Source organism: Aspergillus piperis, assembly GCF_003184755.1.
Source record: "Aspergillus piperis CBS 112811 unplaced genomic scaffold BO85scaffold_20, whole genome shotgun sequence".
Taxonomy (NCBI): Eukaryota; Fungi; Ascomycota; class Eurotiomycetes; order Eurotiales; family Aspergillaceae; genus Aspergillus; species Aspergillus piperis.
The window spans coordinates 656,559-680,773 of NW_020291610.1; the positions used below are offsets into that span (position 1 = coordinate 656,559).

The following is a 24,215-nucleotide window of genomic DNA, read 5'->3' on the forward strand; positions in this document are numbered from 1 at the left end:
CTGATATAGGCTAGTGCAGTAACTGTGATATCGATACATACCCGTGTGATACGTCAGTCAGTACATCTCCAGCATCTCGCCATCGACCGTCTCAATTCCTCTTCGTTTCATCTTCATCTTCATTCCATCTTCACTTTTCCCCTTTTTCGGCTTACTATAGATCTACTTCGTCTGGCAAATCTCTATAAAAGAGGTTATAGAGCAGGTTCTTTTTGCACGCGAGCTCCTGAGCATGAGCACCGTTGCTTCTTCAAGCTCCTGCATCTAACGATCGTAACGTCCACTAGTTGTGGAAGCATTGCTTCACTAAATAAGCAATTCATCAATTTGAGCATTCATGCATCGCTCATCTCTTTCATATTTCCTTCGGTTTATTCTTCATATTCATGTAGTATACTACGTCTTAGCTTTATGCCTTCCCCCACATGTCAATGCCACCGAACAGCAACCCCTGGGCTCATTTGGAGTCACACCACCCAAGAGGGTCGCCGTGATCGGTGAGATCATTCCCATGATCCCCTCATGTACCATTGACAACAATTAACCTTCTCAATAGGAGCGGGGGCTGCGGGGTCTAGCACTGCTTATTCACTACGCAAGTATGCGGATGCCTTGCACATACCCCTCAATATAACGGTCTTCGAACGCTCTCCATATGTTGGTGGCCGTTCCACAACAGTGAATGTCCATGATAATCCAGCTACACCCGTAGAGCTAGGTGCTTCAATCTTCGTGGAGGCCAACCATCACCTTGTCAACGCATCCAAAGAGCTGGGACTTCATGTTAACAGCGCCAATCATGACCGACCCAGAGAGACCGAAGACACCCTTGGCGTCTGGGACGGCGAGCAGTTCGTCTTTGTGATGAAGGAAGCATCGTCCTGGTGGAACATTGCGAAGCTGGTTTGGAGGTACGGGTGGACACCCGTGAGGACCTATCGTTTGATGAAATCGACCGTCAACAACTTCCTCAAACTCTACGACGAGCCCATATTCCCTTTTTCATCCCTTACATCCGCTTCAGAAGCAGTAGGGTTGGTCAATATAACTGCCGTTCCTGGAGAGGCTTTCCTCCAGCAGAACCAGGTATCCGCCAAGTTCTCCCGTGAAGTTATCCAAGCTAGTACCCGCGTCAACTACGGACAGAACCTTGCTCTGATTCATGGCCTCGAGACCATGGTCTGCATGGCAACTGAAGGTGCCATGGCCGTGGAGGGAGGCAACTGGCTGATCTTCGATGGGATGCTCAAATTGTCTCACGCCGACGTCCGCTTAAACCACACAGTGACATCCCTCGACTGGGAGGCCAACGGCCCCTCAACCCTAACCTTCAACACGAACACCAACTCCGAAGAGAAGCTCGAGTTCGATGAGGTTGTCATCGCCGGTCCATGGCAATTCTCCAACATCACCGTTACCCCACCACTAAAGAAGACGCCGGATGAGATCCCTTTCGTAACACTCTACGTCACCCTCTTCGCCTCCCCGCACCGTCTCTCACCTAAATACTTTGGCCTCACAGAACCCAATGCCTACACCCCGGAGACAATCCTCACCACCCTCCCTCCGGACAGCGACATCGGAAAAAGCGAAGCCGGAGTCGGCCCAGCTGGCTTCTGGAGCATCAGCACTCTCCGGACCGTGGACGCTCCATACCCATCAAAAGGGAAACACTACGTCTACAAGATATTCTCCCCGGAACGGCCAACAGCCGAATTCATTGAATCGATTCTCGGCCTGGAGCACAAGTCATCTTCTAACACCGACACTGAAACTGACACTTCCATCGGCGATCTCTCCAAGCGAGACATCAGCTGGTTCCATGAGAAGATCTGGCGGCCGTATCCGTTCGAATATCCACGGGTCACGTTTGAAGAGCCGCTTCTTGCCCCTCATGTCTGGTATACGGGCGGAATTGAAAGCTTCATCTCTACAATGGAGACAAGTGCATTGATGGGGAGGAATGTAGCTGCTTTGATGTCTCGAGAGTGGCAGGCCCAGGTTGAAGAGGGGGAGGGAGAGTCGGCAGCGGATTCGGTTCGTCATGAGCTATAAAGGGGACGGCAAGGAATGGAGAATGGGAAATTGGCAGGACGTTTCCTAGTATCAAGTCATCTGTTCTCGTGCCGCGCTGTCAGTGCAGGTTTTAATGGCATGGCGATATATGGCACTTATGATGACCATATGATATAATTGTCTAGAGTATATAGTATTCACTAATGCATTGAAATGAAGTCCCGGGAATATTTACACATAACTCTACAAATACTCATTGGACGGCTGTTGTCTCATGGAACTTATTATCTTTCTATTTCAGTTCATAATACCTATTTACTAGGTAAGAAGTAATACTCAACCAGGCGTACCAAGCCTCCATGCAACCACGAACTTTTCCTGCCCTGTTGAAGAAGTGTTGAAGAAGCCATCCCGGTGCTATTTGTTCATTCACATGCTCAATGCATATCCATATCCCATGACCCGCGTAAGGTTGAAAAAGCAGACCTGTATAAAACCCCTTAGAACGCACAGCCCACAATCCGTTTTTGCTCGCAATGATGTTGAACTCGTAACCTAACAAGATAAAAAAAACAAAGGAAAAAAGAAAAGGAGAATAAAAGAAGATAGAATGTTATGGTATCATATCAAAAATTCACCCGGCTATAACTAGCTTAGACGGGGAGGGGGAAGGTGCTGGCCCACTCAGCGACCTCCTTGCGGAGGCTGAGGATCTCAGGGACGGTCTCGGAGGCAACCTTGGCCTTGAAGTCCTTGAGCTTGTTGGCCTCCTTGGGGAGCTCGCTCTGGACCTTCTTGCAGAGGTTGATGGACTGGTCAATGTAGCGGGCAATGCGCTTGAAGTCCTCCTCACCCATACCACGGGTGGTCATGGCGGGGGCACCGATACGGATACCGCAGGGGGTCAGAGCAGACTTGTCACCAGGGATGGAGTTCTTGTTGCAAGCAATGTTGATCTGCTCGAGGACAGCCTCGACACGAGCACCGTCCAGGCTCTTGTTGCGGAGGTCGACAAGGACCATGTGGCTGTCAGTGCCGTCAGAGACAAGCTTGTGACCGAGGGTCTTGAACTCCTCCTCGAGAGCCTTGGCGTTCTTGATGACCTGCTCCTGGTACTGCTTGAACTCGGGGGAAGCAGCCTGCTTAAGGGCAACAGCCAGAGCAGTGATGGTGTGGTTGTGGGGACCACCCTGGTGACCAGGGAAGACGGAGAAGTTGATGGGGCCCTCAAGGTCATACATGATGTCCTTGCCGGTCTTAGGGTCAGTGCTGCGGACACCCTTGCGGAAGAAGATCATGGCACCACGGGGACCACGAAGGGACTTGTGGGTGGTGGTGGTGACAACATCGGCGTACTCGAAGGGAGAGGGGATGACACCGGCGGCAATCAGACCGGAGATGTGAGCCATGTCGACAATGAGGTAGGCGCCGACCTTGTCAGCGATCTTGCGCATGCGAGCGTAGTCGATCAGGCGGCAGTAGGCGGAGGTACCAGCAACCAAGCACTTAGGGCGGTAGAGCTCGGCGTTGGCCTCGAGCTGATCGTAGTCAATGATACCGGTCTCAAGGTTGACACGGTAGGGGAAGGTCTCGAAGTAGGTAGAGACAGCAGAGATCCTGTGGAGTTTAAGGTTAGCATCCAATGTTGATGTCTCATGTTGTCGGGAGGCAAATCCGCAAACTTACTTCTTGGCGGGAGTCTGGTAACCGTGACTCAAGTGACCACCGTGGGGGAGGTCAAGACCCATGAGACGGTCGTGAGGGCGCATGAGAGCCTGGTAGACCTGCAGGTTGGCAGGGCTACCACTGAGGCACTGAACGTTGACGCCCCACTTGGCGGGGTCGAGGTTGAAAGCCTTGAGGGCACGAGCCTGGCAGGTAAGCTCGATAGCATCGATGTGCTGGTTGCCACCGTAGTAGCGAGCACCGGGGTAACCCTCGGAGTACTTGTTGCTCATGGGGGAACCCAGAGCATCGAAGACAGCGTGGGAGGTGAAGTTCTCCGAGGCGATCAGGACGATGGATTCGCGCTGACGTTGGATTTCCTTCTCCTGTAATCGGGCAGTTAGTACCATGACACCACATCTGCTTCAGAAGAAAACAGTGGAAAACGTACCATGATCTGGGCGATCTCAGGATCGCTGTCCACGAGGGACACCTCCATTTGCTACATCGATGAGTCAGTGAGTGCTGCTGCGAGGACACCCCAGATGGAAAAAAGTGCAGTGGGGTACTTACGTTCCGGTGAGCCGGAGAGAGAGCGTAGGTAGCCATTGTGTAGAGGGATGTGTGAGGAAAAGGGGGGTTAGAGGAGGAAAGAGGGAAGAATGAGATGAAAGTTGAGGATGAAGAAAAGGAAGAAGAAGAGGGAAGAAGGGGAGGATTAAGAGGGAAGAAGAGGAAAAGCTAGGGATGGGGTGGGGGAGGGAAAAAAAGATTGCCTCAGGACCCAAGAAAGACGGAACGTGAGTCTTACACCCCGCCGCCTGTGCTCTAAACCCGAGCTAAGCCCCATCGGGCCCCGGGGGGACGACATCGGAGCCCGGCCACACCTTCACCGGCTCGGGGAAATTATTTGGCGCTTACTCGTCTTCATTACTTAATGACTACAGTAAAGTATATCCCATCTTTGACCCAGCAGCAGCCGACCAACATATGCAAGAAGCGATTGATTTTAGTGATCTATCAGGTGTCATGGCTGACTAGAACACAGTATGACAAGAATCAATCTAGTAAATTTTCCCTCAATCTCGGAATCCCGACCGGGATGCCACTAAGTGGCTGAAGGCGACACAGATGCAGGAAAAAGTCAATCCACTAGCCTACCAGCCCAGCTCCGATTGGTGCCGCTGGTCGATCAGCACCGGTCAACTGAAGCTACCATCCTCAATGAAACACGAGGGGCCTCGATCTACATCTGGAGGGCTGATGAGTTGTCAAAATTTTTCAAAGAACAGAAATATAATAATATGAATCACGCCTCGATGTTGTTGAGGTTATGTTACTTATGAGGGATGCAAGTGTTGTAGTCATTCTGCATAATGAGCTTCATCTCAAGTTCTGAACTGACAATCCTACTATAGTAATGAGTCATAATATATATCCACTCCACTATTATTTCGTAGCTTCTACTTTTAGATCGCCATCCGTATCACAGTGCAGCCGTTACAAACCCTGCTCCACCATAGATCTTCCAATCCCCATGGCAAACGTAGCCTCTCGGGATGCTCGCACCTTGTGATGGGGACCGTGGTGGCGCTGGAGGGGTCAACGCAGCTTGCGAACAGTCCCCCACCTGAGAGACACCATCAGAGAAGTTCTGCTGGACAACTGGGAGTTTTGCAAACATTAAGACCTGTTCCTTTCTTCATGATCACATGGCAATTTGGACAAGCCATAGCTCATAATCTCGATAGCACGGGTAATGGAACGACAGCAGAACCCCCCATGAAAGCTTTCCCCATAAGACCATCTGTGTGTCCCTGCACAATACAACCACTTGTGCGATACCAGGAGTCGCATACATTGACCAACCTATGGCTCCTCCAACTTATGCTTTATCCGGAGTTTGAGTGAAGATGAATTGGGCGAAGCTAGTAACCTGCTCAAACTGGATCTTCCGGTATGCTGTTCCCTAAGCCCTTAACCCGACAGAGTCGCAGTGTATGATTCCATCCCAAGCTCGATATAGGTTGCTCTTCACCCTAGGGGTTGCGGAGGGATCTCAGGAGATTCTTTTGGGATCCTTGTCGTGGGCTTGGCGCGATCAACGTGCGATCGAGGGTAGTTGGCTTTGACCCTTTAAACATACTGTCATATCATCTCCCGCGCACACCCTCAAGGTCCCTGGGACTTGAGCTTCTTAGCACCCCCTGGGCTTGCCATCTGACCAAAGTCGGCGATGACCGACTTGAGCTTTGCAATGCGGTCCTCCAGCTCCTCAATTTCCTCTTCCTGGTCGGCAACCGACCGATCTACGTCGGGTAGGTTTTCCACCACGGCTTGTGCCTTCTGAATGCGAATTTTGATTGAGCTGACCTCTGTCGGAAGGTCCTTGATATCGAGCGCTGGAGAGGTATTCGAACCCAAGCCGGATATTTCTGCACCACCTGGACCAACTGAAGGTACGGTCCCCAGGACTCCAGCAGTGTTGGTGTTCTCAGCCCCCGCTTGTTGTTGCGATTGAGGTTGGCCGGGGGTGCCTGAAGGTGGTCCGGTAGGAGCACCAGCTCCGGTAGGGTCATCGGCCGCTCTCACGCCATTGGATACGCCAGCAGCGTTCGTTGGCGGCGATAAAAGACGTGAAAGGAGGCCATGCAACGGTGGAACAATGTCGAATGTCTGTGGAGAAGGGAAAGGGACGGCTTGGGGGGTTGCGGGGGCGTCTCTGACCATCGGGGTCTCGGGCGCGACGGATGATTTTGGTAGGGGAGTCACCGCCGTGGGGGATCGGGACGCCATTGCGGGAAGGGCAATACCGCGGACCAGACACACGACGAAAAAGAAGAAGAAGAAGAGACAAAAAGTCCAAGTATCAGAGCAGGCGGCTCACGTGGGGAAATGGAATAGCCTCGTTTCGCGGGGGAAGCTGGGTAATTGTTTAGGGAAGAGCCGGGGAAGCCGGACGAGAACGGGAGGGAGAGGAAAGTCGGAGAAAAAGAGACTAAAGAAGGGAGTGGAAGTGGAAGGTGACGTCGGGGCGGAGCGAAAACAAAACAAGTCCCAAAGCGTCACCGAAAGCCAAAGTGTGGTGCCCCTCCCCCTCCTCTCTATTACTATTACTGTTACTACGCTGGTCTTGCGATTGTGTTCTTCACCGGCCAGCCTTTTCGTGACTCCACCTATCAATTCTCCTTCTCCTTCTTCTATCCTTCTTCTCTCTATCTTTCTTCTTCTTCCCTCTTTCCCTTCTTCTTTTTCCACCCATTTTCTTGCTCTTGAATCTCTTCCCCACTTTTGGTGAGTGCTTCCCCGAGCCCATCCCGCTCTATCCCCGGACTTCATTTTGCGCTGGCTATGTAAATTGCTTTGGCTAACATATGCACCCCCTACAAGTTAGAGCACAGAGTATATAGCAAAAATGGCCAAGGTTGATCAAAAGGTCGCCCTCAGTAAGTTGAGATATGCCAACTACTTTCTGTCGCCCATCAATCCACTGATATCCTGCTGTCTAGTCGTCATCGATGGCTGGGGTGTCGCCGGTCCCAACTCCCCCAAGGACGGCGATGCTATCGCTGCCGCTGAGACTCCCTTCATGTCCGGCTTCGCCGAGGCCGACTCGAAGACTGCTCAGGGTTACACCGAACTCGATGCTTCCTCCCTCGCTGTCGGTCTGCCGGAGGGTCTCATGGGCAACAGTGAGGTCGGTCACTTGAACATTGGTGCTGGCCGTGTCGTTTGGCAGGACAGTGTCCGCATTGACCAGACCCTCAAGAAGGGCGAGCTGGGCAAGGTGGACAACATCGTCGCTTCCTTCAAGCGCGCCAAGGAGGGTAACGGCCGTCTGCACCTGTTGGGTCTGGTTTCGGATGGTGGTGTCCACTCCAACATCACTCACCTGATCGGTCTGCTGAAGGTCGCCAAGGAGATGGAGATTCCTCAGGTCTTCATCCACTTCTTCGGCGATGGCCGTGACACCGAGCCCAAGAGCGCTACCAAGTACATGCAGCAACTGCTTGACCAGGCCAAGGAGATCGGTGTTGGTGAGATCGCTACCGTTGTCGGACGTTACTGGGCTATGGACCGCGACAAGCGCTGGGACCGGGTTGAGATCGCCATGAAGGGTATCGTCTCCGGCGAGGGTGAGGAGAGCTCTGACCCCGTCAAGACCATCAATGAGCGCTATGAGAACAAGGAGACCGATGAGTTCCTGAAGCCCATCATTGTTGGCGGCAAGGACAGACGTGTGCAGGGTATGTTTTTTGTTCCCTTTGCTCACTGATGAAGGTGCTGACCTGTGATAATAGATGGCGACACTCTCTTCTTCTTCAACTACCGTTCCGACCGTGTCCGTGAGATCACTCAGCTGCTGGGTGACTACGACCGCTCTCCCAAGCCCGAATTCCCTTACCCCAAGGACATCCACATCACCACCATGACCCGGTACAAGACCGACTACACTTTCCCTGTGGCCTTCCCTCCCCAGCACATGGGTAATGTGTTGGCCGAGTGGCTGGGCAAGAAGGATGTTAAGCAGTGCCACGTTGCTGAGACTGAGAAGTACGCTCACGTTACTTTCTTCTTCAACGGAGGTGTTGAGAAGCAGTTCCCCGGCGAGGTCCGCGACATGATCCCGTCTCCCAAGGTTGCCACCTATGACCTCGAGCCCAAGATGAGCGCTGCCGCCGTGGGTGACAAGATGGCCGAGCGCCTTGGCGAGGGCAACTTCGAGTTTGTCATGAACAACTTTGCTCCCCCCGACATGGTTGGTCACACCGGTGTCTACGAGGCTGCCATCCAGGGTGTCGCTGCCACCGACAAGGCCATCGGTGTCATCTACGAGGCCTGCAAGAAGCACGGCTACATCCTGTTCATCACCGCCGACCATGGGTAAGTTTCGCCTCCGATACGTTTGCGCAAAACCTTCTCACTGACCTTGGTTTCCTCTTGCCAATAGAAACGCTGAGGAGATGCTTACCGAGAAGGGCACCCCCAAGACCTCCCACACCACCAACAAGGTTCCCTTCGTCATGGCCAACGCCCCCGAGGGCTGGAGCCTCAAGAAGGAGGAGGGTGTTCTGGGAGATGTTGCTCCCACCGTCCTGGCCGCCATGGGCATCGAGCAGCCCGAGGAGATGTCCGGCCGCAGCCTTTTGGTTAAGGCATAGATTTAGCGTATAGAGTAGATGTCATGTATTGTCTGGATACGATTCCATTGATGAAGAAATGAATTATTACGGTGTCTATACTGGGGTTTAGCTTTGGAGCAAGATAGAACAAGATTTTGTTTATTTTCAATTTCTCCCATCTCTGATACAAGCGTACTTCCAATTGTGCCTTGAGGGGTACACCGTATCTCGATCAACCACAGCACCCCACAGGGTAGGTGTCACACCTCGGTCGACAGACAGCCTGATCGATCGACTACGTATCCGTATAGTCTTCTGAGAATATCCGCAACGATCATTAACAAGGGTATCTAGAACCTCTCAACCTCATAGTGCTGGGCCAGGATTGGCCACCGCACAAAGTAGCTCTGCGCTGCCGTCGTGCTTGTTCTTCTTCTTCTTTCTTCTTCTTCTCGCACGACCTCCAAGGCGACGTGTATCATCGCCTTCGAGGACCGGTCGGGTACCTTGGCTGCTCTTTCACATCCGCCATCACCAGCAATTATATATCTCCCCGCGTGATAAAGGTAGCCACTGTCTTCTACCTATAGTACTGATAACAACGATCCGTCTATAATCAAGCAGAAGCCGCCGCCGCCGCTTGTTGCATCTGAGTCTGGAACTGAACGATCTGCATCACAATTGTCAGACCGACTGCCGAAAGCATGCCTGGAATTATAATAATCGGAGCACTCACCTCAGTGCGCTTCTTATCAGACTTGTCCTGGTTCTCCTGGATCTGTCCCTCAATGCGCTTGCTATAATGAATAAATCACGTCAGTTACAGCTCCGACCCAATGAGGAAGTGGGGAGAGGGGCAACGGTAACTGCAACGTACATTTCCTTCTCAATGAATTCAAGACGTCCATTGACGGCCATCAAGGCCTCACTCTTCTCCTGCTTCAGCAAGACCGGTCCGATCAACTTGTAAATATTCGACTCGTCATCGAGGGAGTTGAATTCCTTCTGGACGCCGACGTTCTCCTGTTGCTGGGATTCGAGCTTCTGGCGCGCTTCGACGAGACCGTCAAGCTCTATTGCAAAAAAAGTGTGGTGTTAGTATTTGTTCCATGCTTATAACCAATGGTGCGCATAGCATAGCATAGCACAGCACCAGGGTAGCTGGAATAGATAGATGACGCTTGCATGCCCATGCTCATGCACCCCTCCCTCCCCGAATAAGAAAACAACTCATGGGATACCAACATACCCGTCTGCAAGGCCTGAAATTCCTCGGTAAGCGCCTGCATTTGCTTTTGTGCGTCCGCCATGATGCTGTGTGATAAATCCCTATTCAGCCCGTGATCGTGTGTGCTGGGGTAGTGATTGATGGTCGTCGGGGAAATGGGTTATCTATCGGAGGGGCAAAATGGGAAGCGGAGCGGCAGAAAACCAACCAAAGACGGTAAACAAGATCGTCTGCCCGCCTTTTCGGTGTCTCTCTGTCTCTTGTCTCTCGTGCCATTCCTCCATTCCTAAGTATTTCCTCTTGAATGTCCTCCTTTACCGTTCTATCCTGATTAAGGACCTTCTCAACTCCCCCTTGGAAGAAGTGTCTATTCGCTAAGAATTACTCATATACGTCATTGTTTGTTCCGTGTTCCGGTGCAATCGAGTCCCCGTCTCCTTGCGCCCGCAGAGACACAGACTAGTTAGTACTAAGTAGTACTACAGAACGGACGGACGAAACCAGGCAGGCTTCCGTCGTCATTCGCTCCCCGCCTTGAACCAATCCAGCCAGGCAGCCCTGCTTGCTTCCTATTCCTGCGATCATTCCGTAACGACACTTCGATCCTTTTCCTTTTCACACCATGAGTAATACCGACTTCCTAGGGAGGGCGATTGACACCGTCAAGAAGGCCATCGAGCACGACAATGAGGGCGAATACGAGAAGGCTTATCAGCTGTACTACTCGGCGCTGGAGCTGTTCATGCTGGCACTGAAATGGGAGAAGAACCCTAAGTCTAAGGAGATGATCCGCGCAAAGGCGGGCGAGTACATGGATCGTGCGGAGAAGCTCAAGAACCATCTCGCTACTCTAGATAATCGAAAAAAGCCGAGTGCGGTGGGCGCTAACGGCAAGGTGGCGCAGGGGAGTGGGAAGGGAGGGTATGTACATGTCTGCCGACATCGCCTTGCGATTGGTTGTGTCACAGAGAACATTGTGTGCTGACAATACTTGTTTGGTGATTTAGAAACCAGGACGAAGATGGCGAGGACGCCGACTCGAAGAAGCTACGGTCCGCCCTTGCTGGGGCGATCTTGTCGGATAAACCCAACGTGCAGTGGGAGGATGTTGCCGGTCTGGAGAGCGCAAAGGAGGCATTGAAGGAAGCGGTCATTCTGCCTATTAAGTTCCCACATCTCTTCACGGGGAAGCGTCAACCCTGGAAGGGTATCCTGCTGTATGGGCCCCCGGGTACGGGAAAGTCATATCTCGCCAAGGCTGTTGCGACAGAGGCAAACAGCACGTTCTTCAGTGTCAGTAGTAGTGACTTGGTGTCGAAGTGGATGGGTGAGAGTGAAAGGTATGGATACCTTAGGGATCTTATGCTGCCACATGTTGGTTCCTAGAGCTAACATACCCACCTCTACAGACTCGTGAAGCAGCTCTTCAACATGGCCCGAGAAAACAAGCCGGCGATTATTTTCATTGACGAAGTCGACGCGCTCTGCGGTCCTCGTGGAGAAGGTGAATCGGAGGCATCTCGTCGTATCAAGACGGAATTGCTCGTTCAGATGGACGGTGTAGGCAAAGACTCAAAGGGTGTCCTGATCCTCGGCGCAACAAACATTCCCTGGCAATTGGATGCCGCCATTCGTCGTCGGTTCCAACGTCGAGTCCACATCAGTCTCCCCGATATCAATGCACGAATGAAGATGTTCATGCTGGCTGTCGGCTCCACACCCTGCGAATTGACGCAAGCCGACTACCGCACCCTGGCGGAGATGAGCGAAGGCTACTCCGGTAGCGATATCAGTATTGCTGTCCAGGATGCGCTGATGCAACCCATCCGCAAGATCCAAACAGCAACACACTACAAGAAGGTGAGCCAGCTATTTTCCCACCATCCATCCATACAAAAGAGAAGAGCATACCACTAACCACGAAAACCAGGTCATCCTCGACGGCGCCGAAAAGCTAACCCCCTGCTCACCGGGCGACCAAGGCGCAATGGAAATGTCATGGACCACCGTAGAAGCCGACCAGCTCCTGGAGCCCCCGCTTGTCCTGAAAGACTTCATCAAGGCGGTCCGCAACTCCCGACCAACCGTCAGTCAAGAAGACCTGCAACGAAACTCCGAATGGACCAAGGAATTCGGCAGCGAGGGTGCTTAATTCAATCCTTCATTCTACTGTTCACACATCCATCTTTTCTCCATCTAGAAGAAGACAAACGAGTCCATGCGTCCTCCCTCTCGTTGTGTCTCATCACGACCCGATAGAATCAACCAGGCTCGCATAAAATCAAGCCTTCGTTCTCATCTGTCCCTGTCATGGATCCAGGTTTCCTCTTTCCCCCATCCCGATATTGGTTCGATGAACATGAGTTTGGAATGCATGCTTGGGTTTCAGGTGCTCAATTGGAATGAACGAACGAACGAAAGAGAAGAAAAGAAAAATCCACGACCCCACACACACACACACACATACGTTACACCATCGAAATGCTTCTTACGACTTTATCCCATCATCTTTTTCTTTTCTATTCCTCCTATTTTTTCCTCTCACCTTCCATCTCGGTGTTAGGCAAACTCTGTTTTTTATCATTGTGCAGCAAGGCGAGGCGTTAATTTAAAGTCCACTGTTTTTCTATTTCTCTTCCCGTTTACTTAACTACATGACGAGCTCGGTGTGGAATGAAATGAATGTCGGCTGGAAATCCAATTCTTACGTTATGTGCGTATAGACTAAGTAGCCTTTGTGGTAAGTCTTTATTAATTGTTTTCCTGAGGGTTGTTGACCGAAACCACACCCACTACTGGTAGACAATAACCATAGAATCAAAGTTAGGCTCAGACATATCTCATTAACCATTCAATCTAACCATCCAGAACCAACATAACTAAGAATAAGAGTATATGTGTGAGGGATCCAATGTCCCTGGGGTTGCAACTACACAAACACAGAGTGGGTAGCTAGTAGGTACAGTACCAACGACAATTCCTTTCACAATCCAACCTAGGAGAGGACAACGCCTTAAGACACATCCATCGAAATAACGCCGGGGAATCTTCTCAACGAACCCAAAAGAAAATGCAAAATCATTGGAAAACAATGGGGGGTAGCCCCAGTCAAAGGAAAAGAGGGAAGGGAGGAAGAGCGAAAGAGGCTCGACATAAGACTGTTCGAAAGGGCGATCAGGATTTACTGTATGAAGCGTCTCGCCTCTTCAGCACCTCGTTCTTCGCCCGTCTGAGACCCTCACCAAGCTTCTTCGTCTTCTTCCAGTCTTGGCACATCCTTTGCATGCGGACGACGGCCCTGACCATGGAGACGGCAGTTTTCAACTTGGATTGGGGAGTGCGGCTCTTGTTGCGGTCACGGGATTTGACGCCCATGTCGGAGATCATGCGGAGATCAGCTTCGTTGCTGTTGGAAGGAGGATGTTAGTTAAACCATTATACAGTAATGGTAGTTGTAGAAATGAGGGAACTAACCAGGCAACCCGAACACGCTCGCCAAGTTCCATCAAGCCCTTACTCCAAGCCAGGTCACGGCGGAACTTCTCTTCACGCTTTAGTCGCGCACGAAGCCAGATAATTTCCTTGCCTAGACCGAGCATCTCCTTCTCATGCCTTGTCTTACTGCTCTCGCTCTTTGTCCCCATCTTCTCCACAAGATGGTCATATCGTTCTTGCAGGGCTTCCAGCTCCTTCAATGCCGATTCAGCCTTTCTAGCACAGAATGAACGCTCATCACGGATCCTGCGCATTTGCGCCTTGAGCTCGGCCATACGGGCCTCTCGCTCTGACACCTTGAGCGCGAGCGATTCAGCCTCCAGAGTCGATGATTTGAGTAGCTCATGAAGATCACGCTGGTCTTCTTCTCTCATTGCGGCTCTTTCAAGATCGCGATTCTTCGATTTGACCTCCCGTAGCGTTCGGTGTGCCTCAGACAGCTGTTTCCGTAGGTTCCGGAGCTCATCATGGAGTTTGTTGGAGGGTGAAGAGGAGGGTGAGTGGGATTCGTATTTCTTCATAATCGCATCGTGCAGTTCTTTCTCCAATTCAGCAAGCCGTGCTTTGTAACTTCTGACGGACGACTTCTGGTCGGCTTCGCGCTGCAGCAACGTCTTCTCACGCTTCCGAGCCTCGTCCAGACTATGACGAAGCATTGAGACATCTCCATTTGCAGTCGAATGTTCGTTCTCAGCATGTGGCTGCTGCTGAAGGAGGTTCTCAAGCTCTTGTATGCGTCTTTCGTAACGTTGAGCCTTGCTCTTTGTCAATGCAAGCTCGCGATCCCTTCCACCCGAAGCCGTGTGTAGCTTATCGTGAAGTTGGTCGATTTCGGCAGACAGACGGTTCTCTTCCAGGGCAGCCCGCTCGATCTCAGCACTTAGCTGCTTTTCTAGCGTTTCCTTGGCTTCCAACAACGAAGTTCTGTCCTCCCTGAGGCGTCTTACCTCGCCTTCAAGCCGTAGAACGGATTTTCGGAGATCGACCTTTTCCTTATCGAAACGCGTCGTGTCGTCAACTTGATTTTGGGCCTGATCCAGTTGGACCTGAAGCTCATCGCGTTCAGTCTCAATCTCAGCAGCAGAAGTCCGCAAGTCATGTAATTCAACATGAGCATTAGCCAGCTGATCACGGAGTCTCTGTTTCTCGTTGATGAGCTTCTGGATTTGACTGTCGTGTTCTGCAGACCCTTTCTGTGTTCGGCCCTTGGTATACTCCTGTTCTTCCTCCAAGCTTGATTGTAGGACAACAACTTCATCCTCCAGAGCCTGGATCTTTTCTTGAAGCGCTGCCTCTGAGCGTCTAACAATTCTCAAGTCCTCCTTGAGAGAAAGGATTTCATTCCGCTGTTCATCGATAATCTCCCGTTTTGATGTCAGGTCATCGTTCAGTTCTTTGACCTGTCGGCTCAAAACAGCCTCCGAATTGAAGTGGCGCGTCTTTTCGCTATCGATGACTTCTTGCAGTTTCATCTCCTTTCCGGACAGAGTATGTTCGACTTGCTCTAGCTTTTCAATTGTGCGCTTGAAACCAGCTGCCTGATCCTCAGCCCTGTCCTTCTGCAACTGCAAGGCACGCCTGGCGCTCTCCCACCTGTCTTGCTCGAGCGCAAATTGGCCTTCCTTGTCTTCGATTTCGTGGTGGAGAGCCTCAATCTCTTCTTGAAGTCTCTCGACTTCTTCCTTGTAGTGATTACGGACAGTATTTGTATTGTCTAGCGCATGGTGATGCTCTTCCTCCAAGGTTTGTTGTAGCTCCTTAATCTTAGACTGCGCTCGCGCCAGCTCCTGCTGCAGGCCACCGGACTCATCCGTCAATGCATGGTGTCGGGTTTGTAGGAGTTCTTTCTCCTCCGCTTTGCGTTGAACTTCGTCGAGTGCTTCCTGTAATTGGGCGGAGATCCTGTCATATTCCTGTTGGGCTAAGTCTCGCTCGTGTCTGGCTTGCGCAGCATCATCCTGAAGCTTCCGCTCCTTATCGTTCATCTGTTGCTGAGATTCCCGGTATCGCTCCTCCACTCGGGCTTCGTGATCAGATCGCGCTTCGATATCTTTCTTCAAAGCGTTGTTCTCTTGTTGGAGCTCACGAAGCTCCTCCTCCAACTTACTTGCCTTCTCCTCCAGCTGGCGTGTCAGTCCACTTGTACTGATAGACTTGTTCGCCATCTCATCGTGCAACTCTTGGAGATCTTTCTGAGCCCGGTCCTTCTCCATGGCGGCTTGGCTTGCGGCATCCCTCGCTTCTCTTGCATCAGACTTTGCCTGATCCAGCGACTCTTGTAGCTCTTCCATCTGCTCCTTCGCACGTTGCAGTTCTGATTCCAGCTCAGTGAGTGCATCGCGTTCCTTGCCGTCTCTGTCCTTCAATTCCTCGATCTCTTCGTCGCGTTCCTCGATAGCCCGATCCCGCTCTCGTACCGACGCCTCGAGGTCTTCGACTTCGTCACGGAGTTTCTCCATTTCTTGAGATTGGCTGTCCTTGGCGTCCCTCAAATCCTCCTGGAGCTCCCTGATTTGGTTGTCTCTCGATTCAATCTCTTCCCGCATCAAATCCATTTCGCGCTGTATCGTATCGTCGGTCGGTCTTCCCCGCGCTTTCTCCCTGAGCTCCTGAAATTGTATGCGGTACGATTCGAGGTCGCGTTCAGCCTGCTGAAGGCTCTTCTTGTAGCGTGAGATGTCGCGTTGCATCGTTAATTTCGAGACCTTTAGCTCTGTGTTTTCCTTGAGTGCTGCTTGGTTGTAAGCGGGTCCGGCCTTTTCCAGTTGCTCCTGCAAGAAGTGAATCTTCAATTTAAGACCGAAATTATCCTTGTCTAATTGATCGATCATCTATTGCTGTTAGCAAAGTTTCCTGGTGACAAAAGTCGTTTATTCACCTTCTCCTGTTCCTTCAATGTCATGTTATTTCCCTCATTAAGGACACCACCGTTCCTTGACAACCCTGGAAGCGGTGTGCTCTGCACGCTGCTGCTTGCAACCTGCGGGATAGGAGTGGGCTGATCGTCAGTCGCGTCCTCCTCATCAATATCGGTCATTTCCATTCCAGGCAAGCCCGGCGTGTTGCCATTGCTCAAATAACTCCTGCCTATATGTCCTGGGGTCTTCGGTCCGCGCGTCGTAGACATATTTCGCAAATAATTGTTCTTCGTGGCACTCCTCATAAGAGGCGTGAATTCACCCTTTGGAGGCGCTGCGGTAGGAAGCTGATGTCGACTATTTAACGCGCTTCTTGTCGATTTGGAAGCTGCGCCTGCACGCGGCGTATGAGTCTTGAAACTCCCGGAAGTCCGCCTTCGACCGTCACCAAGACCTTTAAGAAGGTCATCATCCTTGGAAGGCGTAGCAAACGAATTTTCCACTGAGTCGAGTGCCGTCAAATTGGGTCGTCCCACGCTGCGATAGCCGGTCAAGTAAGTCGCGTTTCCGTCGACTTCGGTGCGCGGCGTGTCGATGTACGGATACGCCATGGTCGACGGGTATAACGCGGGGTTATAGTGCTGAGAATTGGTGTGAGCAGTGTGTGGGAAGGAGCGAAGGCCATTCAATGGGAAACCATCGCCGACAACACCACTGGAAATCGGGGGGAACGCGGCGGAGGGGACTGACAATCTAAGGTAGTACTGGAAATGCGATGCGATACGGGACGTGTTTTGGGCGGTGAGGCCTCAAGCCCTCGTTCTTGTTGACATCTAGCCCAACGCGACCTAGCGCCCGGTCACGGGGCCCGCGGCCAAGCAATTCGCCGCGTCTCGTCCGGTATGAAGTCATGCCGTAATTTATTTCAAAGTTCTTATGATCGAAGAAGTTAGTTGAATTGCTGCACACAGCAGCCTGCAAACTGTTATAAACAGACACTGTGCCTGCTGCAAGTATTCGCAATATGGCACCCATGTCGGAGGAGGATCTGGAGTGGTTCAAGTCCACTTTCCACCCCATTCCCAAGCCGGAGATCCCTGACGATAGTGTCGATTATTCTCTTTACTATATTCCTTCCAGCCCCGCCCCCGCTGTCGTCGACGAAGTCGCTGAAACACGAGCGCGATTGGTAGAGGTGCAACGTACTTCTGCAGAATTGGTAAAAGACCTGCTAAAGGACTATATCTGGCAACGCGAAAGCTTTCGGCTGGAAATCACGAAAGATGATGGTGCGCAACGTTCATTCATTATACTGAATGCTTGTTCCAGCCACTAACAGATACCTAGGAGTCACCTCTTTGCACGGGCGCACCAACTTCGGCGATTCAATTGAGGACGAGTGGGTTATCGTGTATCTGTTGCGCGAGTTGACCAAGAAACACAAAAATGTCTGGGCGAAAGCTGTGGATGGTGACGGTCAGTTCCTTTTGGTGGAAGCTGCCGCCACGCTACCTGCTTGGCTGGAACCTGAGGTAGCAGATAACAGAGTCAGTGGCACCTCCGGTATGATGTCTGTTATGACGCAGGCTAATTCCCTCCCAGGTCTGGATCAATCAAGGTCAGCTTGTCATAATCAAGCCCAAGAACGATAAGAAAGATAGAGTGACGGAAAAGATCTCGCTATCGGATGCAAAGAAGATCATCATGGAGGAGCCGGCACGTCTGATGAGGTCTACCATGATTCAGGAGGAGGCGTTCTACCGTTTGCGTAACTATCCCCAGCAGATCAACGAAAACCTTCACTCTGCGTTCGTGACCATCCCTCGCAAAGTTGCCTTCCTACTTCATCAGAAACCCGCATATATCTCTGCCGCTGTGGAAGCCTTCTATCTGCGCGACCCGATTGCACTGCGTCCTCTTCGATCCAAGGATACCGACAGCTTCATCTTCAAGCCTGAGGATTTCGTCACCGTGAGCGTCCGCTTCACGCGAGTTGGATATGCGCAGCTCAAAAGCCAGGACTTTCCAGTACCGAAGTCATGGAGCGATAAACTTCCCACGACAGATGATCAGAAAGCATATGATCGGGCCGAGATAGGCATGAAGTTGGCTTGTGGATTTGAGATGCTTCTTACGGATCCTCAGAATCAAGACAAGGCGGCCGTCCGAGAAATGAAGCTTATCCTGGAAGATCTGGACACTGGCGATGAACAACTGCCCACAGACAAGGATATCGAAACCTGGGACAAGCGACAAGATGACGAGAAGTGGCTCGACATCAGCTTTGAAGACTTAGATCGAGAGCTCAAAGGCAAGGGGAAAGACAAAGACGGCAGACCGAGCGCTGAGGGTACCTTTGGTGATGCGAACGCGCAAGAAAATCTTCAGCGTATTGTGGCGCAATTCGAGAAGTTCTTGAATGATGATGCGGCTGGCTTCGAAGGAGCGGAATTCTTTGATGACTATGGCACTGACACCGATGATGACGATAATGATGAGGATGAGATGAGCAGTGACGGTGAAGATAAAGAGGCTTCGTTTGACGAAGAGGAATTTTCGAGGATGATGAAGGAGATGATGGGAATGCCATCAGGCGGTTCTGGTCTGCCGGGCTCGTCTCGGCCTTCGAAGCCTCGGGGTCGAGTGGAGGAACTGGATAGCGAATCCGAGGATGACACGGAGCAGATCAAGGAGCTTTCGAGGCAAATGGAGGCAGAATTAAAAGGCACGGGAGTGCTTGATCTCAATCGCAAGCCCAAGGCAGCCGGTGACAAGCAGACTTTGGCTGATACAAAGTCGGGAGAAGCAGATGACGATGACCTACCTGAACTGGATGAGGAAGACATTGACATCAACTTTGCGAAAAACCTTCTCGAAAGTCTTCAGGGCCAAGGTGGTGCGGCTGGCCCGGCGGGAAACATGCTTTCTATGATGAACTTGGCTATGCCCAAGGACGATCGCCACCGCTGATACTGCGACTATAAATGACGAGAATACCAATAATGTCCCGGGTTGACTGTCAACGACAATATGAAGTATGGCCAGTCGCTAACGTATGGTCCTTCAATGGTTCGTCACCAGACGAGATGACCTCACATACCTCTGCCAGACAAGAGGGCAGGTACTTCCCTACCGTCGTACTATGCTTAGGGTCCTGGGAAGCTGAACGCTTGCTGTGAGGAGCTCGGATCGAGCCCTATATAATTCAGCCTGCCAACGTAAATCTAATGAAGGCTCAGCTGGTGTGCAAAGCGAGGTCAAATGTGACCTAGAAGTACGTGCTCACTGTCTAGGAAAGCTGGTCATTAGACATTTTTCAAATGAAACCACTCCTTACTTCCCATGGGACTGGCTGCTCTCATGGAGCTGTATCGGTGTTATATCGGACATGATAGAATATAGGTGCCGAAATTTCAGGGAACCATGGACATACTGGATACTGTATATAGTTACTACTCTTATAACATTCTGAAGACAGCCTGATGGAGTGATTGCATCGCACAGTAGTAGTCCTAGTATTAACCCCACATACTAGTACTGTAGTATATATATACAACTCAGACACTTACTGGTGTTGGACTCATTTGCTGAAGAATCTAGTACTTTTACTAACATCATGTCCATCACCCCATGCCAGATTCAGCGTCATACTAGTATACCATCAATTGATGAAGCCACCACCATGATGATGCTGTAGTACGCTTGTCACCATATAGTAACTGCCTGACAAGGGATCTTCTTTCAGCGTCCCCGATAAGCCCGATAAGAGGTAGAAGGCCTGCCGATAAGCCCCCCGTGTCGATCACGTGGCGGCGTTATCGGCCGGGCTGGCTCGTACTTCCCCTCGTTGGGCTTCTTCCCCCTCTTCTTTCCCCTCTCTCATTTGCCTCTCTCTTGCTGCCTTTTCCGTGGACTCTCACCTTCTGGGCGGATCCCTGGCACTGGACTGTACGTTACTGCTGGTCTCTTCGTTCAACATCTGGTCCATCTCATCTCAAGTCCCATCGGACCTGTTGTGCTGCAAGTAGCCTTCTGGTGCCGGATTCCCCCGGTCAAGCCGAGCAACCGGGTGCCTGTCTAGTGGCAGAACTCCTAGGCTGTGACGAACAGACCTCAAATCGACATCGCTGTTTCTATACATATTCATTGAAAGTCCTGACTCCGTGACTCTTTATCTAAGCAAATATACATCTGGATATAAAGAATGGCCACCCCGGCTCAATGCTACTACTGTTTCGAGACCCTTGCTGCCTCCTATAGGCGCAGAGAACCAATCAGCCTTGCGTCTGTGGAAGAGCTCTGGGAACGACACGAACAATATAAGAAGCTCGCCGCGTTAGATGAGGATGACGATTCGCAATTCGTAGATGATGACGAGAACACCGCGCCACTCTCTGGGAAAAGCAGTCGCTCCCAGAAAATCAAAGTACCCCGAGTCAGCCGACTTCAGTCTGGCTCGAGCTCCTCTACAACACAATCTCTCGCGTCTACCAACTCATCGCAGTCTGTCCTGTCAAGCTCAACCTCAGTCACGACACCCAGTTCCTTGTCAGACACGGCCAGTGGCAAGCCGAGAGAGGACAAATATCCTCTGTTTGTAACATGGAATACTGTTTCGAAACACGGCCACAAATCGCTCCGAGGCTGCATTGGCACATTTGAGGCGCAGGAGCTTGCCGAGGGCCTGAAATCCTACGCGCTCACATCGTACGTATACCCCTTTCATTATCCATGAGACCGGGCCTTTCCACCTACACCTTGGCAAGGCTCGCGCATGCTAACCACCCACAGCGCATTTGATGACACTCGGTTTTCCCCCATTCCAGAGTCTCTTCTGCCATCTCTCTCTTGCTCATTGACGCTGCTCGGGTCTTTCGAGCCATGCACCAACGCTCTGGACTGGATCCTCGGGGTGCATGGCCTTCGCATCTCCTTCATTCATCGCGGCAGACGCTATGGCGCAACCTACCTCCCTGATGTCGCGGTCGAGCAGGGTTGGACTAAAGAAGAGACCGTCAACAGCCTGATGCACAAAGCAGGCTGGGATGGGCCCTCCGAGAGCGTGGCGAGACGGTTTTTGCGAGGCAGCAGCAATGCTGGTCATGGCGCTGCCGCCGCAACCAAGCCATGGGAGCAGGTCTCCGATTTTCGAGCTGTCAAGTACCAGGGCCTCAAGGCCAGCAGCAGCTACGCGGAATGGCAAGAATGGCGCCAATGGGTCCTCTCGCTAGATGATGGGAGCCAACAGCTTCTGAGTTGACGAGCCAACCAATGATTCCATTCAACCTGGATGTTTAATGATGCGATGGCGTTAATGAGACGGAAGGCGTTTTTGTCACTTTTGGTTATTTTATGCATTTGGGACATATTTGCCACATGCCATGTAAACAGCGAAACCACGTACACGAACCGTTTGTGTGGTCATAATAATGGGAATATATGTATCTTTCGGTTAAGCGTGCTCATTTCGCGAATAGACCCCTTCGGTACTATATCCTGTAGCTCTCTGATATTGTGCACTGAAGTGCCCTGTGTGCTTGATGTCCAGCTACTAAGTTTAACCCACTCCTATTCACAGTACTAGACGTAATGTGGGCTCAATCTAGTTGAAGGATTAATCAATCCATCAATCAACCAATTACATCATTTGCTATAGCTACTACCAGGTATAAAAGAGAATCGAAAGGATCAAGACCGAAACATCTTTCTTTCGTCACAAAAACCACACCAGATAATGATCAGAATCCTTCCCCGTCAAGGGTAGTAAGCAGTGGATAGGATAATGATAAGAGAGAGGGCGTCAGCGAAAGGGAGCAAAGGTATATAAGCCTAGTAAGTAGTAGAAACAATCCCACAAAAAGTAATAACAATACGATGTATATATACTTATTACCAGCCCTTATTTCTTCCCAGTCCGACTCCACAACCCGGCAACCATTTCTTGGACTTTCCGCTCTTGAGCACGGATCTGCTCTTCCGTCTGACCACGAGCATTGGCACGACCGTCAATTTCCATGTCTCCGTCGTGGTCCCGTCGTTCTTCGATGACGTCGTTGCCGTTGACTCGTTCGGGCTTGGGGTCGACGCTCATCATGCCGTCCATCATTAGGCCGCCGCCTTCGCGAAGCTTGTTGATGGCGCGAACGGTATCGATGGCCTTGTGGAGGGTGCGACGGGCGTTGAAGTTCTTCTTGACGGTCGGGAGGAGATCTTCACCGGAGCCGAGCTTGTCGGCGGATGTGTCGTAGGGCGGGTTGACCCAGGCGTGTTGCAAGGCGTCGTGGGCTGTCATCCGAGCGCTAGGATCAATGGTTAGGCAACGCTTGATGAAGTCCCGTGCGTCGTGGGAAACGCCGCGCCAGTATTCGATGGGGGTGAAGGAGTAGTCTGCTGCAAGGATGGCCTGCATCTCTTCCAGGTTGGAGTCGCGGTCAAAGGGGGTGTAGCCGCATAGCAAGAAGTAGGTGATGACACCGATGGCCCAGATGTCTCTGTTGGGTGGTCGTTAGTATATGAAAATAGTAGTCGGATTCGCAGTTTGCCATGGCGAACAACGTACACTGGCTTTCCATGACCACTCTTCTTGAAGATCTCGGGCGCCATGTATCCCGGTGTACCGCACGTCGTTGTAAGAACATGGAACTGCTCCTCGTCCATGATCCTCGACAAACCAAAGTCCGCGATCAGTAGATCTGCATTATCCTCCGGAGTGCGGAAAAGAAGGTTCTCTGGCTTCAGGTCCCGATGCACGATGCCGTGGTCGTGCAGGTATGCCACAGCGGAAAGAATAGCACGAATAAGATCCGCAGCGTCAGATTCGTAGTAACTGCCCTTTCGGCAAATGCGATCGAAAAGCTCGCCACCAAGCGCAAGATCGGTCACCAGATACACTGTGAATTGCGAGGATAGTTAGTCCTCGACAACATTTGATACTGGACCCCACACCAGTCATGCACATACAGTTGTTCATAGTCTCAAAGTAATCGACCAAGGTCAGGATGTTCTGATGCCCCATCGACACCCTTTTTAGCACCGCGATCTCATTTCGAACCTATCATGATTACCCCCCATAATCCTTATCATTAGCCTTCCTGCTATATTTCGACTTTCTCCCCAGCCACACCTGGATCTTCATGAGGGTAAAGAAATACCATGTGCTCACGTCCAGCCATCAAGCGCTTGTTAATGACCTTGGCCGCATAGTAGTGGCCGGTGTCGATGTGCACACATTCCTTGACGACCGAGTAGGAGCCAGCTCCTAGGGTCTTTCCGGTCTTGTATCGGCAGGGCTGGACTTTCGGCCGTTGACCGGCTTGCGGTTGCGACGCCATTTATATATGATATTTTAGAAAAGCGACGGAATTGTGTTTCAGGGGTGGAGTTCGTAAGGGTGGACGGTCGATAGGGCCCGGGGTTTCAAGGCAGACGGGATAAGGGTGGTTCGGGCCTGCGTCTTCAGCCCCGCGGTCAGTATTAGATGGATAGACAAGATAGCGGATCCTGGACCCAATAACGGTGAGCCCCATCAGAAAATCGCTTACATACCTGCAGGAAGTGTGAAGGATTCACAGGCAAAAGTGAAACGTGCCAGGGTGATAGGCAGAAATAGGGACTGGGTTGTTCCGTCGCAATGGGACGATGTGGTGGAGTTCCGACTGCGGGGTTTTGGTTGCAGACAGCCGTTGGGCGGACACTGTTCAAAGTGGGGGGTGGTTATCAGAAGCCAGGTGAGGATGATGCTTCTGGGATATATCTACAGAAGAGAGAAACACGCTGCTAGCGATGCTGCCCTTCTGGGGGAAAGTGGGAAATAAAATTGATGGAGATCGG

General features: G+C 51.5%; 11 protein-coding genes across 11 annotated transcripts; 6 read left to right on the plus strand and 5 right to left on the minus strand.

The window, feature by feature from the left end:
• The first annotated feature begins 83 nt into the window (after positions 1-83).
• On the plus strand, positions 84-2,257 carry BO85DRAFT_452657 (putative prenylcysteine lyase). The gene is made up of 2 exons (XM_025660872.1): positions 84-497; positions 557-2,257. The coding sequence occupies exons 1-2, from the start codon at positions 338-340 to the stop codon at positions 2,053-2,055; spliced, it is 1,659 nt and encodes a 552-aa protein (XP_025512219.1). The 5' UTR covers positions 84-337; the 3' UTR covers positions 2,056-2,257.
• Positions 2,258-2,285: 28 nt separating this feature from the next.
• On the minus strand, positions 2,286-4,574 carry BO85DRAFT_428263 (glycine hydroxymethyltransferase SHM2). Its single transcript, XM_025658201.1, has 4 exons — positions 4,255-4,574; positions 4,133-4,183; positions 3,703-4,067; positions 2,286-3,633 (listed from the first exon to the last, which is right to left on the minus strand). Exons 1-4 carry the CDS (start codon positions 4,288-4,290, stop codon positions 2,670-2,672), a joined length of 1,416 nt encoding a protein of 471 aa, XP_025512220.1. The 5' UTR covers positions 4,291-4,574; the 3' UTR covers positions 2,286-2,669.
• Positions 4,575-5,853: 1,279 nt separating this feature from the next.
• BO85DRAFT_441758 (RNA polymerase II mediator complex middle subunit MED9) lies at positions 5,854-6,477 on the minus strand (the record flags this gene model as incomplete). The annotated part of the gene is made up of 1 exon (XM_025658816.1): positions 5,854-6,477. The coding sequence occupies one exon, from the start codon at positions 6,475-6,477 to the stop codon at positions 5,854-5,856; it is 624 nt and encodes a 207-aa protein (XP_025512221.1).
• Positions 6,478-7,096: 619 nt separating this feature from the next.
• On the plus strand, positions 7,097-8,843 carry BO85DRAFT_379766 (2,3-bisphosphoglycerate-independent phosphoglycerate mutase; the record flags this gene model as incomplete). Its single annotated transcript, XM_025656354.1, has 4 exons — positions 7,097-7,127; positions 7,191-7,928; positions 7,983-8,565; positions 8,633-8,843. 4 exons carry the CDS (start codon positions 7,097-7,099, stop codon positions 8,841-8,843), a joined length of 1,563 nt encoding a protein of 520 aa, XP_025512222.1.
• Positions 8,844-8,982: 139 nt separating this feature from the next.
• Positions 8,983-10,384, minus strand: BO85DRAFT_523132 (tubulin-binding prefolding complex subunit YKE2). The gene is made up of 4 exons (XM_025665322.1): positions 10,054-10,384; positions 9,682-9,877; positions 9,541-9,601; positions 8,983-9,474 (listed from the first exon to the last, which is right to left on the minus strand). Exons 1-4 carry the CDS (start codon positions 10,112-10,114, stop codon positions 9,421-9,423), a joined length of 372 nt encoding a protein of 123 aa, XP_025512223.1. The 5' UTR covers positions 10,115-10,384; the 3' UTR covers positions 8,983-9,420.
• BO85DRAFT_142721 (AAA family ATPase VPS4) lies at positions 10,385-12,309 on the plus strand. Its single transcript, XM_025654086.1, has 4 exons — positions 10,385-10,953; positions 11,040-11,372; positions 11,442-11,892; positions 11,963-12,309. Exons 1-4 carry the CDS (start codon positions 10,655-10,657, stop codon positions 12,182-12,184), a joined length of 1,305 nt encoding a protein of 434 aa, XP_025512224.1. The 5' UTR covers positions 10,385-10,654; the 3' UTR covers positions 12,185-12,309.
• Positions 12,310-15,815: 3,506 nt separating this feature from the next.
• BO85DRAFT_337591 (putative spindle-pole body protein (Pcp1)) lies at positions 15,816-16,996 on the minus strand (the record flags this gene model as incomplete). Its single annotated transcript, XM_025655449.1, has 2 exons — positions 15,816-16,358; positions 16,406-16,996. Coding segments are annotated over 2 exons (1,134 nt in total), but the record flags the coding sequence as incomplete, so codon positions are not given.
• A 413-nt stretch (positions 16,997-17,409) lies between these two features.
• Positions 17,410-19,355, plus strand: BO85DRAFT_380100 (putative regulatory factor Sgt1; the record flags this gene model as incomplete). The annotated part of the gene is made up of 3 exons (XM_025656367.1): positions 17,410-17,674; positions 17,733-17,932; positions 17,988-19,355. The coding sequence occupies 3 exons, from the start codon at positions 17,410-17,412 to the stop codon at positions 19,353-19,355; spliced, it is 1,833 nt and encodes a 610-aa protein (XP_025512226.1).
• Positions 19,356-20,267: 912 nt separating this feature from the next.
• On the plus strand, positions 20,268-21,841 carry BO85DRAFT_452664 (AMMECR1 domain-containing protein). The gene is made up of 2 exons (XM_025660873.1): positions 20,268-21,092; positions 21,177-21,841. The coding sequence occupies exons 1-2, from the start codon at positions 20,590-20,592 to the stop codon at positions 21,643-21,645; spliced, it is 972 nt and encodes a 323-aa protein (XP_025512227.1). The 5' UTR covers positions 20,268-20,589; the 3' UTR covers positions 21,646-21,841.
• BO85DRAFT_142966 (uncharacterized protein) lies at positions 21,583-22,126 on the plus strand. The gene has a single exon (XM_025654087.1). The coding sequence runs from the start codon at positions 21,676-21,678 to the stop codon at positions 21,967-21,969; it is 294 nt and encodes a 97-aa protein (XP_025512228.1). The 5' UTR covers positions 21,583-21,675; the 3' UTR covers positions 21,970-22,126.
• Positions 21,890-24,215, minus strand: BO85DRAFT_452665 (serine/threonine-protein kinase). Its single transcript, XM_025660874.1, has 5 exons — positions 23,931-24,215; positions 23,537-23,838; positions 23,346-23,436; positions 22,945-23,275; positions 21,890-22,876 (listed from the first exon to the last, which is right to left on the minus strand). The coding sequence occupies exons 2-5, from the start codon at positions 23,714-23,716 to the stop codon at positions 22,285-22,287; spliced, it is 1,194 nt and encodes a 397-aa protein (XP_025512229.1). The 5' UTR covers positions 23,717-23,838; positions 23,931-24,215; the 3' UTR covers positions 21,890-22,284.

What these genes read in the sequence shown, in the direction of transcription:
- BO85DRAFT_452657 (XM_025660872.1), top strand. Translation starts at nt 338, where the DNA reads ATGCATCGCTCATCTCTTTCATATTTCCTTCGGTTTATTCTTCATATT. An exon ending in CAAGAGGGTCGCCGTGATCG is followed by an intron (nt 498 to 556) that starts GTGAGATCATTC and finishes CCTTCTCAATAG; the next exon opens with GAGCGGGGGCTGCGGGGTCT.
- BO85DRAFT_428263 (XM_025658201.1), bottom strand. Translation starts at nt 4,290, where the DNA reads ATGGCTACCTACGCTCTCTCTCCGGCTCACCGGAAC. An exon ending in CTGAGATCGCCCAGATCATG is followed by an intron (nt 4,068 to 4,132) that starts GTACGTTTTCCA and finishes GCCCGATTACAG; the next exon opens with GAGAAGGAAATCCAACGTCA. An exon ending in TACCAGACTCCCGCCAAGAA is followed by an intron (nt 3,634 to 3,702) that starts GTAAGTTTGCGG and finishes TAAACTCCACAG; the next exon opens with GATCTCTGCTGTCTCTACCT.
- BO85DRAFT_523132 (XM_025665322.1), bottom strand. Translation starts at nt 10,114, where the DNA reads ATGGCGGACGCACAAAAGCAAATGCAGGCGCTTACCGAGGAATTTCAG. An exon ending in GAATTCATTGAGAAGGAAAT is followed by an intron (nt 9,602 to 9,681) that starts GTACGTTGCAGT and finishes TATTCATTATAG; the next exon opens with CAAGCGCATTGAGGGACAGA. An exon ending in CTGATAAGAAGCGCACTGAG is followed by an intron (nt 9,475 to 9,540) that starts GTGAGTGCTCCG and finishes ATTGTGATGCAG; the next exon opens with ATCGTTCAGTTCCAGACTCA.
- BO85DRAFT_142721 (XM_025654086.1), top strand. Translation starts at nt 10,655, where the DNA reads ATGAGTAATACCGACTTCCTAGGGAGGGCGATTGACACCGTCAAGAAG. An exon ending in CAGGGGAGTGGGAAGGGAGG is followed by an intron (nt 10,954 to 11,039) that starts GTATGTACATGT and finishes TTGGTGATTTAG; the next exon opens with AAACCAGGACGAAGATGGCG. An exon ending in CAGCAACACACTACAAGAAG is followed by an intron (nt 11,893 to 11,962) that starts GTGAGCCAGCTA and finishes CACGAAAACCAG; the next exon opens with GTCATCCTCGACGGCGCCGA.
- BO85DRAFT_452664 (XM_025660873.1), top strand. Translation starts at nt 20,590, where the DNA reads ATGGCCACCCCGGCTCAATGCTACTACTGTTTCGAGACCCTTGCTGCC. An exon ending in AAATCCTACGCGCTCACATC is followed by an intron (nt 21,093 to 21,176) that starts GTACGTATACCC and finishes AACCACCCACAG; the next exon opens with CGCATTTGATGACACTCGGT.
- BO85DRAFT_142966 (XM_025654087.1), top strand. Translation starts at nt 21,676, where the DNA reads ATGTTTAATGATGCGATGGCGTTAATGAGACGGAAGGCGTTTTTGTCA.
- BO85DRAFT_452665 (XM_025660874.1), bottom strand. Translation starts at nt 23,716, where the DNA reads ATGGCGTCGCAACCGCAAGCCGGTCAACGGCCGAAAGTCCAGCCCTGC. An exon ending in TGGCTGGACGTGAGCACATG is followed by an intron (nt 23,437 to 23,536) that starts GTATTTCTTTAC and finishes TAATCATGATAG; the next exon opens with GTTCGAAATGAGATCGCGGT. An exon ending in CTTTGAGACTATGAACAACT is followed by an intron (nt 23,276 to 23,345) that starts GTATGTGCATGA and finishes CGCAATTCACAG; the next exon opens with TGTATCTGGTGACCGATCTT.